This window comes from Rana temporaria, chromosome 8 (genome assembly GCF_905171775.1).
Source record: "Rana temporaria chromosome 8, aRanTem1.1, whole genome shotgun sequence".
NCBI classification, from domain to species: Eukaryota; Metazoa; Chordata; class Amphibia; order Anura; family Ranidae; genus Rana; species Rana temporaria.
The window spans coordinates 30,309,431-30,323,242 of record NC_053496.1 but is presented as its reverse complement, the minus strand read 5'-3'; the positions used below and the strand labels follow the sequence as shown (position 1 = coordinate 30,323,242).

Sequence of the window (13,812 nt, the reverse complement as noted above, 5' to 3'; positions counted from 1 at the left end):
TATGGCTCAGTCCAGGTAAACTGCTCTGCACCATGAGTTTGAAAGCAGCCCAGTAACCACTGTAGATCAGATATGCCCAAATATAAAATGTGATTTTAGTAATAAACTGACCTTGAACGGTATTCTATTCCATTCCAGAGCAGGAGGTCGCAGGCCACATCAGAGGGCTCCACGGGCCACTGGTTGGGCACCCCTGCTCTATCTACACAGTCCTCTCTTGTTCATTGCCCCGCCAAACCCTCTGAACCCCTCTCCTGCACAAACACTCTGCACTCTTCTCCTGCACATACTGCCCCTGGTCATAACCTCCATACTCCTCTTATGAACATACTGCCCACCATGGTATTATTCACACCGCTCTTCTACACTCACTGGCTGCTCTCATACGTTCCACTCTCCTCTTCTGTACACACTGCCCTCATTCATACCTTTGCACATACTGGCCGTTATTCCTGCCGGACTTCTACCCTGTACAAATAACCCGCTGTCATACGATCTGCACTCCTTTTCTGTACATATTGCCATCTGTCATACTCCTTTCCTGCTCATACATTTCTTGTCATGGCCTTGACACACCTTTTCTGCAAATACTGCTTACCAGAATACACTCTGCACTCCTTCCCGGCTCATACTACCAACCTTCATACCCTCAGCATGTCTCACATATACATACTGCCCTCTGTCATACATGTCACAATCCTCTTCTACTTATACATCCCCCATCATACACTTTGCACAGCTCTTTTACAAATACTTCTGTCATAACCTACGCGCTACTTTTCTGCACGTACTGCCAATTGCAACACCCTTGTAATCCTCTCCTGCACATACTGCCTACCATCATAACTTCTGCACGCCTTTCCTACATATACCCTATGCACTCCTCTCCTGTACATACTGCCCCCCCCCCCCCTCCATGATACCCTCTGCACTCCATCCCAGCTCATACTACTAGCCTTCATACCCTCCGCACTCCTCTCCTGTACATACTGCCCCCCATGATACCCTCTGCACTCTATCCCAGCTCATACTACTAGCTTTCATACCCTCCGCACTCCTCTCCTGTACATAATGCCCCCAATGATACCCTCTGCACTCCATCCCAGCTCATACTACTAGCCTTCATACCTGCACTCCTATTCTGTACATACTGTCCTCTGTCAAAATCTCCACATCTCTCTCCAACACACACATACTGCCTGCTGTCACTCCCTCTGCACCCCCCTCCTGCACATACTGCCTGCTGTCACTCCCTTTGCACCCCCCTCCTGCACATACTGCCTGCTGTCATACTCCCTGCAGTCCTCTCCCATTCTGCCCTCTAATACTCTCCACGCAACTGCACATACTGACCTCTCTCATACACCCATCACCCCCTCTCATGCATATACTACCCATTGTCATATGTTTTGCACTCCACTCCTGCTTATACCCTTCCAGGTTTTCTCCTGTGCTGCCTATATGTACTTCATACACTACCGCAGCATTCAGACCCTCGGACACTGCAAGGGTTTTTTTCACCTTAGTGTATAGGATGCATTAAGGTGAAAAAAACACAAAGGTTTCCAACCCCTTTAATCTATGGGCAGTTTTAGGCTAAGAAACAGTTATCTTAGTTTTGTGGTACAGCTGAATCAATCACTATATAAAATCAGATTAATTGGATAGATAGAGATATATTTTTAATAATAGCATAGATTTTTCTATACAGGTTTTATTAATAGGTCTATTTTTAAATTAATGTGCAACTGTTAATTATGTAATGCATAATTCTGAAAAATTAAAAATTAAGTGTCATTTATTTATACACTTCACTTCTTTACATACGGTCCATCATCATACCTTCTCCACGCCTCCCCTGCACATACTGCTCATTGTTATACCCTCCACATCCACACTCCTCTTTTGTACACATGCTGTTGCCCATCATACTCTTCTCCTCTCGCCGGTCAACACTACTACTATCCAGACATACAAGGTGACCCCAGTTGTAATTGGTACAGTTATGTGGCAATTGTGGTCCCAGACCCCCTGTACATAGTTCACGGTACCCACTTGTTCTGCAGTGGTTTTATGACAATTGTACATTAAATGATATCCATGAAGAAATACATTTTACTTACCTCTCGGGTGGCCAACTGGTCACTTATCTGTTCTGCTTCTTCAATTTCACCCTTTTGTACTGACAAATCCAAGTTCTGTTCCAGACGGGACTGTAAAAAGACAAGTAGGACATTAATAAAAAGACTGAATATCTACCCTTCAAAAGAGAATTATATGGAACCTGTCAGTAAGAAAAACGCCTGTGTGAGCAGCCCCATCTACCATTCTCTAACTTACAACCTGCAAATCATTCTGAAGAAGTTTGCCGCAATCGATTCAATTTCCCTCAGACATGAAGGCCTGGAATAGGAGTTCAGCCCCTGGGTCAGAGAACAGCAGTTTACTCGTGCTTCTTACACACATAATGGGTCTTGGCTAACTGAAGGTCTGAATAAAATGGTTAAAAATCACACCGGATGGAAACCTGGAGAAGGTGGGGGGTCCAAAAACTTCACTCAACCAAGAACCCACCTTCCCAAGACCTCTACCATGCACAGACCTCACCCCAGTTTCACTAGAACTCCAACAAGCATCCACCTTGCCCATAACTCCATCAAGTCTGGACCTTTACTATGCCAAGTTCTAACTGTAAAAACATCTTATCCAAATTACCATCCAGCATAGACCCACTCACTTTATCCAGACCTGCACTAAGCCTCTTCCAATTTTTTTTCAGACTGCCACCATACCCAAATCTCACCCAAATTCTACAAATCTCCACAAAACCCAGAGATCACGCACATTCTCCAAATTTCCACCAAGCCTAGACTTCACCAACCCTGAGGAACCATGTCACCTTTGCCAAACCTTCATCAAGACTGGACCTTCACTATGTCCAGACTTCTGTGACCTTGTCCAAACTACTACCCCAACATAGGCCCAATAGACTTCCTTTAGACATCCACTGAACGCAAACCCCCCCCCAGGCCCAGACCTTCCCCTCCTTCTGTAGGCATCCACCAAGTCATGACTTCTCACATTTTTTCTAGAGCTTTATCAAGACCAGAGACCTCTCCCACCTTCCCCCTTATACTTCCAAAGAAATCCTACCTTTTTTAGCACCTTCTGACACACAGGTGGATTCAGGTGGTCATTGATCCCAAAGTATTTCTGAAGGGTATCCAGAGCTGGGATCTTCTCTGGTGTTGAGCTGGAAACACAAAAAACACAGAATATTAGGGTTACTGCAAGAGGTGGGCACAATCCAGACTGACAGAAATGCACCATTTACCTTTCAACCTTTTCGGGAGCTTCTTTACTACTGGCCTTTCTTTTCCCTAATTGCAAAGATATAATGAAAAGTTATACAATCCTCAGGAGAATATAAAGTGCACTGACAAAAGTGAACACACAGCATAGAAGAAGCGCACATGACTGGCGGCAGGAATAGACATCAACTGCTAGAGTGGAGATAGATAAATAGAGATTGATTGCTGGGGAGAGGAATGAATGAATGAATGAATGAATGAAGAGCGGCTGCCTGGGAGGGAAACGATGGAGGAATGGAGAGCGGCTGCTGGGGAGGAAAATTATGAAGGGCGGTATGGAGAGCGGCTGCTGGGAGGGTTTAAAGTGGATGTAAACCCCAAAAAATGTATTTTATTTTTTGATGTCACAATGTAGAGAATAAGATTTCCTATCATCTGTGCCCAGTCTTGCCACACAGAGTTAATCCAGCTCTGAGCAATCCTCTTATTGTTCAGTGAAAATAAAAAGACTTGCAGACAAAAATCGAAGTCCTTTCTGCCCCCTTACTTCAAGTGACAGGTTATTTACATATCTTGTGCACTAGCCTGGAGTTCACAAAAAAATAAAAGTTCACAATTCACATCCCCCTCTCCTCTCCCCGTATTGGCTGCCTTTCCTGTGTTTTGACTAAATGTTTCTAATATGGGGTGTGATCCACAGTTCAGTGTGATTGCTGCAGTGAACAGCCATCAGAATATACATAGACAAGCGATTAGGGGAGATGTAGTCAGAGCTGGGCAGAGTAAAAGCTTGAGTGATCTTGTTATATTGCAATTTGGTGTGTCTGAGGTCACCTGATCACAGATGCAACATTTCTTTATATTACCAGGATGTGCGGGAGGGGTGGATGTCTCACTTTTAATACTTGCACCCAGTAAGGCTGAATGAGCTTAGGGCTGGTTCACATTAGTGCGCTGTGCAAGTTCGCAAGTGATTCGCACAGCAGCGCAAATCACACGCGATGTCTGTGGAATGCGATTTCAGCCATACAGATAGTTTGGCTGATATCACACCGCATTTGGACCAAACACGCACAGGACCCTTTTTTTGGTCCACACCAGAATCGCAAAGGTGTTCACACCTATGCAATCCGATTAATGTCCTAACTGTCAGTTCGCAGTGCGATATGCGAGCTGAAATGGGGGTGTCATTACCATTGTATGACACTGCCCAACAGTTTTCACTGCCGTGCGAGTCGTGTGAGATGTGGGAACCCGCAGTGGATTCGCAGGGTTCCCGAATCGCACCAGTGTGAACCCAGCCTTTAAAGCATAAAGCCTACAAATGTCACCTGACTGCTCCCACCAAGGCTCGGTTCACACTGGTGCGATTCGGGAACCCTGCAATTCCACTGCGGGTTCCCACATTGCACCCGACTCGCACGGCAGTTCACACTGCCATATACAAACTGCTGGGCAGTGTCATACAATGGTAATGACACCCCCATTAAGCTTGCATATCGCACTGCAAACTGACAGTTAGGACATGAATCAAATCGCATAGGTGTGAACACCCATGTGATTCTGGTGCGGACCAAAAAAAGGGTCCTGTGCGTGTTTGGTCCGAATGTGATGTGATTTCAGCCATACAGTTTGTATGACTGAAATTGCAACGCACAAACATCGCATGTGATCTGAACAGCAATGTGGTGCAAATCACAGGAATGCGGAGTGTACAGTGGTGGGTAGTACGTGCAGGATCGTGTCAGGATAGTGAACAGTGTCAGATATTTTTTTTAATTTACAATTTAATATTTTTTTCTTCAAAAGGTTTTTTGTGACCAGTGGATTTCTTTTTATTTTTATAAGTTTTTACAACTAAATTTTTTTAATTATTATTTTTACAATTTATTTTTGTACTATTGATGGGAGGGTGGGGTTTTATTTTTTAATTATATTTTTTCACAGTGCTTTTGGGAAAGGGGGTGGGGGATGGGGCAGTGGTTGGTGTCAGTAGGGCATGGCGCGGGGGGCGTGGACAAACGGAGGGGGGCGACATCGGGGTAGGAGGAGAACAGGGTGCTAGAGGAGGAGGAAGACACTCGGGGATGATCGGTGCAACGGGGACAGCTGTGAGCACCGATTTCCCCCTGCATGCTTTTCAGGTGAAAGCCACGGGAGGGAGAGAAGCAGATGATGAAAAGCCATGCGGGGGGGGGGGGGGGGGGGTCGGTGCTCACAGCTGTTCCCATCGCAGCGATCATCCCCAGCTGTCACGGAACATTAATGTGTGTTTACTCAAATGACAGGGGGCCGTGAGCGTGCTCTGCTATTACCCAGAGCGCGCTCTGCCTGTCCTGTGCACGCTCTGGCCAAGGGGAGTGTAGAGGTGGGCGGGGAGTCTGCTGACATAACTCCGCCCACTGAGCGCTGAATAACAGACCTGCCCACCGAATCTGGACTTTTATGGGGTTTCAAACAGCTATAGGGGGGACATTTGACAGGTAAGGATACATGCAGAAGGCATGTACATCCTTATAGATCACCACTATGGCAGTACTTTAGAATTGATGAGAGTGAGTTTACATCCACTTTAAGGCAAAATGAAGAACAGCTGCCGGGGAAAACCAACAAAACAATGGAGATTGGCTTCTGGGCGGTAAATCAATAATAGAATGGCCAGCTACTGCTGGGGAGAGGAAAAGAGATGAAAGGACACAATGTAGAGTGGCTGCTAGGTAGGTTGATAAGAGGAATGGAGAGTGGCCGTTGGGTAGCAATGGAAGAACAGAGAGTGGCTGCTATAGAGAACAATGTATGAATGGAAAGTGGCTGCTGGGAGGGAAACAATTGAAGAATGGAGAAAGGCTGCTTGGGAGGGTGATGGAGGAATGGAAAGCGATTGCTGGAGAGGGAAACGATGGATGAATAGAGTAGCTGTTGGGGAAGGTAAGAGTTGTAGATACGGGGCGGCTGCTGCTGCGGAGGGACGCGATACGGGGCGGCTGCTGCTGCGGAGGGACGCGATACGGGGCGGCTGCTGCTGCGGAGGGACGCGATACGGGGCGGCTGCTGCTGCGGAGGGACGCGATACGGGGCGGCTGCTGCTGCGGAGGGACGCGATACGGGGCGGCTGCTGCGGAGGGACGCGAAAGAGGAATGCAAATTGGTTGGAATGGGGGTTGGCTGTTGGGAGCAGACGAGAGAGAAGGAGGAATGGAGAGCCTTGGGTGTGAGATCTCCACTAACACTATGTACACATATCCTGTTACAGAGCTTCCATTACTTCCAGGACATTGGCAACAATGAAGAATATGTATCAACAATATAGTTATACAGTAAAAAGAGAACTTTTTTTTATGTGTCCTTGCACAGACACAGTTTTTTTTTTTTTTATATATATACTATATATATATATATATTTTTCCCCCGTTTTCATTTTTTTGTATCAATACAACGGGGGATAAGTGTGTCGTTCTCGTATTACTTCTGGGAGAAGAACCTGACGTCTGGATCATCTACACCAGTGGTTCTCAACCTAAGTGCTCAAGTACCACCAACAGCTATTTTATCTAAGAGAAATTCCCAAAACATGGCCTGTTGGGGGTATTTGAGGACTGAGGTTGGGAACCACTGACTGATCTACGCCATTAGTGGTCTCATTTGGGGCTCCACCCCATGAACATGGTACGGCCCATTCACATCCATACCTCACCTCTCTTACGCCGCCGCTGCCTCTTCTGCTGCCGGCTGATCTCCGCCTCTAACTCGGAACGCTTCTTCTGAAGTTCCAGAAATTTCTGTAATTACAAAATACAGAAGGAGATGATTACACAATATTACTGGGGGCTGCCACTGAGGCAAGAACTGAGGTACAGGGGCCTGAGAAGGGGTGAGTAATCTGGGATATAACTGGGGTACAGGGATCAGGGCAAAGTATTAGAGTAATAACTGGGGTACAAGTAATGGGGACATAGATAAGAAGGCGGAAGGTAGGGATGAGGGTGAAGGTGGGCAGGGAAGAAGATAATATATGAGATGGGGATGGGAATGACCGATAAGGATGAAGGTGGGCAGGGAACAAGATAATATAGGAGGAGGGGATGGGAATGACTGATGAGGATGAAGGTGGGAAAGAGATGATATAGGAGGAGGGGATGGGAATGACTGATGAGGATGAAGGTGGGAAAGAGATGATATAGGAGGAGGGGATGGGAATGACTGATGAGGATGAAGGTGGGTAGGGGATGATATAGGAGATGGGATGGGAATGACTGATGAGGATGAAGGTGGGTAGGGAAGGAGATGATATAGGAGGAGGTGATGGGAATGACTGATGAGGATGAAGGTGGGTAGGGGATGATATAGGAGGAGGTGATGGGAATGACTGATGAGGATGAAGGTGGGTAGGGGATGATATAGGAGGAGGTGATGGGAATGACTGATGAGGATGAAGGTGGGTAGGGGATGATATAGGAGGAGGTGATGGGAATGACTGATGAGGATGAAGGTGGGTAGGGGATGATATAGGAGGAGGGGATGGGAATGACTGATGAGGATGAAGGTGGGTAGGGAAGGAGATGATGGGTGGGAATGACTGATGAGGATGAAGGTGGGTAGGGAACGAGATGATATAGGAGGAGGGGATGGGAATGACTGATGAGGATGAAGGTGGGGATGGGAATGACTGATGAGGATGAAGGTGGGAAGGAGATGATATAGGAGGAGGGGATGGCAATGACTGATGAGGATGAAGGTGGGAAGGAGATGATATAGGAGGAGGGGATGGGAATGACTGATGAGGATGAAGGTGGGAAGGAGATAATATAGGAGGAGGGGATGGGAATGACTGATGAGGATGAAGGTGGGAAGGAGATGATATAGGAGGAGGGGATGGGAATGACTGATGAGGATGAAGGTGGGAAGGAGATGATATAGGAGGAGGGGATGGGAATGACTGATGAGGATGAAGGTGGGAAGGAGATGATATAGGAGGAGGTGATGGGAATGACTGATGAGGATGAAGGTGGGTAGGGAAGGAGATGATATAGGAGGAGGGGATGGGAATGACTGATGAGGATGAAGGTGGGTAGGGGATGATATAGGAGGAGGGGATGGGAATTACTGATGAGGATGAAGGTGGGGATGGGAATGACTGATGAGGATGAAGGTGGGAATGAGATGATATAGGAGGAGGGGATGGCAATGACTGATGAGGATGAAGGTGGGAAGGAGATGATATAGGAGGAGGAGGGGATGGGAATGACTGATGAGGATGAAGGTGGGTAGGGGATGATATAGGAGGAGGTGATGGGAATGACTGATGAGGATGAAGGTGGGGATGGGAATGACTGATGAGGATGAAGGTGGGAAGGAGATGATATAGGAGGAGGGGATGGGAATGACTGATGAGGATGAAGGTGGGAAGGAGATGATATAGGAGGAGGGGATGGGAATGACTGATGAGGATGAAGGTGGGGATGGGAATGACTGATGAGGATGAAGGTGGGTAGGGGATGATATAGGAGGAGGGGATGGGAATGACTGATGAGGATGAAGGTGGGAAGGAGATGATATAGGAGATGGGATGGGAATGACTGATGAGGATGAAGGTGGGTAGGGAAGGAGATGATATAGGAGGAGGGGATGGGAATGACTGATAAGGATGAAGGTGGGTAGGGAACGAGATGATATAGGAGGAGGGGATGGGAATGACTGATAAGGATGAAGGTGGGTAGGGAACGAGATGATATAGGAGGAGGGGATGGGAATGACTGATGAGGATGAAGGTGGGAAGGAGATGATATAGGAGGAGGGGATGGGAATGACTGATGAGGATGAAGGTGGGAAGGAGATGATATAGGAGGAGGGGATGGGAATGACTGATGAGGATGAAGGTGGGTAGGGGATGATATAGGAGGAGGTGATGGGAATGACTGATAAGGATGAAGGTGGGTAGGGGATGATATAGGAGGAGGGGATGGGAATGACTGATGAGGATGAAGGTGGGTAGGGAAGGAGATGAGAATGACTGATGAGGATGAAGGTGGGAAGGAGATGATATAGGAGGAGGGGATGGGAATGACTGATGAGGATGAAGGCGGGTAGGGAAGAAGATGAGAAGGGTAGAGGTGGGCTCAGGCGTGTTCGGGATCCTAGTCCCAACCCACCTGCCCAATCCCGCCAGGAAGCCGACACTGCACACCGCTGATCACAGGCAGCGAGACATTTCCTGGTCGGCAGCTGCCCAGATTGTGAAATGTCTCACTGCCTGTGATTAGCGGTGCGCAGTGTCAGCTTCCTGGCGGGATCGGGCAGGTGGGTTGGGACTAGGATCCCGAACACACCCAAGCACATCTTTGGAGGAGAGGATGGGAATGTGAGGATGAAGGTGGGCAGGGAAGGAGATGATGGGTGGGAATGACTGATGAGGATGAAGGTGGGTAGGGAACGAGATGATATAGGAGGAGGGGATGGGAATGACTGATGAGGATGAAGGTGGGTAGGGGATGATATAGGAGGAGGGGATGGGAATGACTGATGAGGATGAAGGTGGGTAGGGAACGAGATGATATAGGAGATGGGATGGGAATGACTGATGAGGATGAAGGTGGGTAGGGGATGATATAGGAGGAGGGGATGGGAATGACTGATGAGGATGAAGGTGGGTAGGGGATGATATAGGAGGAGGTGATGGGAATGACTGATGAGGATGAAGGTGGGAAGGAGATGATATAGGAGGAGGGGATGGGAATGACTGATGAGGATGAAGGTGGGAAGGAGATGATATAGGAGGAGGGGATGGCAATGACTGATGAGGATGAAGGTGGGAAGGAGATGATATAGGAGGAGGGGATGGGAATGACTGATGAGGATGAAGGTGGGAAGGAGATGATATAGGAGGAGGGGATGGGAATGACTGATGAGGATGAAGGTGGGTAGGGGATGATATAGGAGGAGGTGATGGGAATGACTGATGAGGATGAAGGTGGGTAGGGGATGATATAGGAGGAGGTGATGGGAATGACTGATGAGGATGAAGGTGGGTAGGGGATGATATAGGAGGAGGGGATGGGAATGACTGATGAGGATGAAGGTGGGGATGGGAATGACTGATGAGGATGAAGGTGGGTAGGGGATGATATAGGAGGAGGGGATGGGAATGACTGATGAGGATGAAGGTGGGAAGGAGATGATATAGGAGATGGGATGGGAATGACTGATGAGGATGAAGGTGGGTAGGGAAGGAGATGATGGGTGGGAATGACTGATGAGGATGAAGGTGGGTAGGGAACGAGATGATATAGGAGGAGGGGATGGGAATGACTGATGAGGATGAAGGTGGGTAGGGGATGATATAGGAGGAGGGGATGGGAATGACTGATGAGGATGAAGGTGGGGATGGGAATGACTGATGAGGATGAAGGTGGGTAGGGGATGATATAGGAGGAGGGGATGGGAATGACTGATGAGGATGAAGGTGGGAAGGAGATGATATAGGAGATGGGATGGGAATGACTGATGAGGATGAAGGTGGGTAGGGAAGGAGATGATATAGGAGGAGGGGATGGGAATGACCGATAAGGATGAAGGTGGGTAGGGAACGAGATGATATAGGAGGAGGGGATGGGAATGACTGATGAGGATGAAGGTGGGTAGGGAACGAGATGATATAGGAGGAGGGGATGGGAATGACTGATGAGGATGAAGGTGGGTAGGGGATGATATAGGAGGAGGGGATGGGAATGACTGATGAGGATGAAGGTGGGAAGGAGATGATATAGGAGGAGGTGATGGGAATGACTCATGAGGATGAAGGTGGGTAGGGAATGATATAGGAGGAGGGGATGGGAATGACTGATGAGGATGAAGGTGGGTAGGGGATGATATAGGAGGAGGGGATGGGAATGACTGATGAGGATGAAGGTGGGTAGGGAAGGAGATGGGAATGACTGATGAGGATGAAGGTGGGAAGGAGATGATATAGGAGGAGGGGATGGGAATGACTGATGAGGATGAAGGTGGGGATGGGAATGACTGATGAGGATGAAGGTGGGTAGGGGATGATATAGGAGGAGGGGATGGGAATGACTGATGAGGATGAAGGTGGGTAGGGAAGGAGATGGGAATGACTGATGAGGATGAAGGTGGGAAGGAGATGATATAGGAGGAGGGGATGGGAATGACTGATGAGGATGAAGGTGGGTAGGGAAGGAGATGGGAATGACTGATGAGGATGAAGGTGGGAAGGAGATGATATAGGAGGAGGGGATGGGAATGACTGATGAGGATGAAGGTGGGAAGGAGATGATATAGGAGGAGGGGATGGGAATGACTGATGAGGATGAAGGTGGGTAGGGAAGGAGATGGGAATGACTGATGAGGATGAAGGTGGGAAGGAGATGATATAGGAGGAGGGGATGGGAATGACTGATGAGGATGAAGGTGGGAAGGAGATGATATAGGAGGAGGGGATGGGAATGACTGATGAGGATGAAGGCGGGTAGGGAAGAAGATGAGAAGGGTAGAGGTGGGCTCAGGCGTGTTCGGGATCCTAGTCCCAACCCACCTGCCCAATCCCGCCAGGAAGCCGACACTGCACACCGCTGATCACAGGCAGTGAGACATTTCCTGGTCGGCAGCTGCCCAGATTGTGAAATGTCTCACTGCCTGTGATTAGCGGTGCGCAGTGTCGGCTTCCTGGCGGGATCGGGCAGGTGGGTTGGGACTAGGATCCCGAACACACCCAAGCACATCTTTGGAGGAGAGGATGGGAATGACTGATGAGGATGAAGGTGGGCAGGGAAGGAGATGATATAGGAGGGGGGGGCGAGAAAGACTGAGAAGGGTGAAGGGGAGGAGGACAAGGGGGAGGAGATCAAGGAGGAGGACGACGACAAGGAGGAGGACGACGACAAGGAGGAGGACGACGACAAGGAGGAGGAGGATGAAGATGATATAGGAGGGGGATGGGAATGACTGAGGGGGGATGATGACGATATAGGAGGGGGAATGGGAATGACTGAGGAGGATGAGGAGGGGATGGAAATGACTGAGGAGGATGGAAATGACTGAGGGGGGGGTGACTGAGGGGGGAGGATGAAGGTGCACAAGGATGAGTAGGAGGATGATATAGATGGGGGGGGGGGAGGATGAGAATGACTGAGAAGCAGGGGGGTGGGAATGTCTGAGGAGGATGAAGGTGGACAGGGATGATGAGGAGCGTGATGATATAAGAGGGGGATGGGAATGACTGAGGAGGAGGAAGGGGGATGGGAATGACTGAGGATGAAGTGGGACAGGGATGAGGGGGGATGGGAATGACTGAGGAGGATAAAGGGGGACAGGGATGATGAGGAGGATGATATAGGAGGGGGGTGAAGGTGGACAGAGATGAGAATGACTGAGGAGGATGATATAGGAGGGGGTGAAGGTGGACAGGGATGAGGGGGGATGGGAATGACCGAGGAAGGTGATATAGGAGGGGGTGAGGGGGGACAGGGATGAGGGGGGATGGGAATGACCGAGGAAGGTGATATAGGAGGGGGGTGAAGGGGGACAGGGATGAGGGGGGATGGGAATGTTTGAGGGGGGTGAAGGGAATGAGGACAGGGATGAGGGGGGTGATATAGGAGGGGGTGAAGGGGACAGAGATGAAGGGGCTGGGAATGACTGAGGGGGATGATATAGGAGGGGGGTGAAGGGGACAGGGATGAAGGGGGATGGGAATGACTGAGGAGGATGATATAGGAGGGGGGTGAAGGGGACAGGGATGAGAATGACTGAGGGGGGTGATATAGGAGGGGGTGAAGGTGGACAGGGATGAGGGGGGTGGGAATGACTGAGGAGGGTGATATAGGAGGGGGGTGAAGGTGGACAGGGATGAGGGGGGTGGGAATGACTGAGGAGGGTGATATAGGAGGGGGGTGAAGGTGGACAGGGATGAGGGGGATGGGAATGACTGAGGAGGGTGATATAGGAGGGGGGTGAAGGTGGACAGGGATGAGGGGGATGGGAATGACTGAGGAGAATGATATAGGAGGGGGTGAGGGGGGGATGGGAATGCTTGAGGGGGGTGAAGGGAATGGGGACAGGGATGACGGGGTGGTCCGTACAGCTCTGCTGGCGGCGGGCACATTGCCGGTCTCCTGTTTCTCCTCCTCATCCTCGGTAGTGTCGCTGTCACTCGGTCCCGGTGAGGGCAGTCCGCTCCACATCTTCTGTCCCCGCCCACGTTACCACGGAGAACCGGAAGTGTCTGTACGGTGCTCTAGTCCCCCTCCGGTGACGTCATTCTAAAGCGCCCAGCGAGCTGTGTGGAGTTGAGCATGCTGGGAGTCTGTTGGGGTTGGGGGAGGGAACTGTCTGTCAGTGTTGTCATCCTCGTCCTCGGGTTCCCTTATCCTGAGACTTGGAGATGAAGGGGCGACTCTGACCTATGAGGGGCCCATCTCACAATATTCTCATTGAACATTAATGTCTGTCTCCAGCTGAAAACATTTTCTAGTTTGTGGGGGAGGGG

The 13,812-nt window shown here is 49.4% G+C and overlaps 1 protein-coding gene across 1 annotated transcript in view; it reads right to left on the bottom strand.

The window, feature by feature from the left end:
* The window catches only part of FAM204A (family with sequence similarity 204 member A), a 54,671-nt gene extending 41,091 nt beyond the window's left edge, over nucleotides 1–13,580 (bottom strand). The window contains exons 1-5 of the mRNA XM_040361484.1: nucleotides 13,406–13,580; nucleotides 7,006–7,090; nucleotides 3,335–3,380; nucleotides 3,154–3,253; nucleotides 2,124–2,213 (exon numbers count right to left, since the gene is read on the bottom strand). Coding sequence (XP_040217418.1) covers nucleotides 2,124–2,213; nucleotides 3,154–3,253; nucleotides 3,335–3,380; nucleotides 7,006–7,090; nucleotides 13,406–13,507 — 423 coding nt within the window. The 5' untranslated portion in view covers nucleotides 13,508–13,580. The remainder of the gene's footprint in view (nucleotides 1–2,123; nucleotides 2,214–3,153; nucleotides 3,254–3,334; nucleotides 3,381–7,005; nucleotides 7,091–13,405) is intronic.
* Nucleotides 13,581–13,812: the final 232 nt, after the last annotated feature.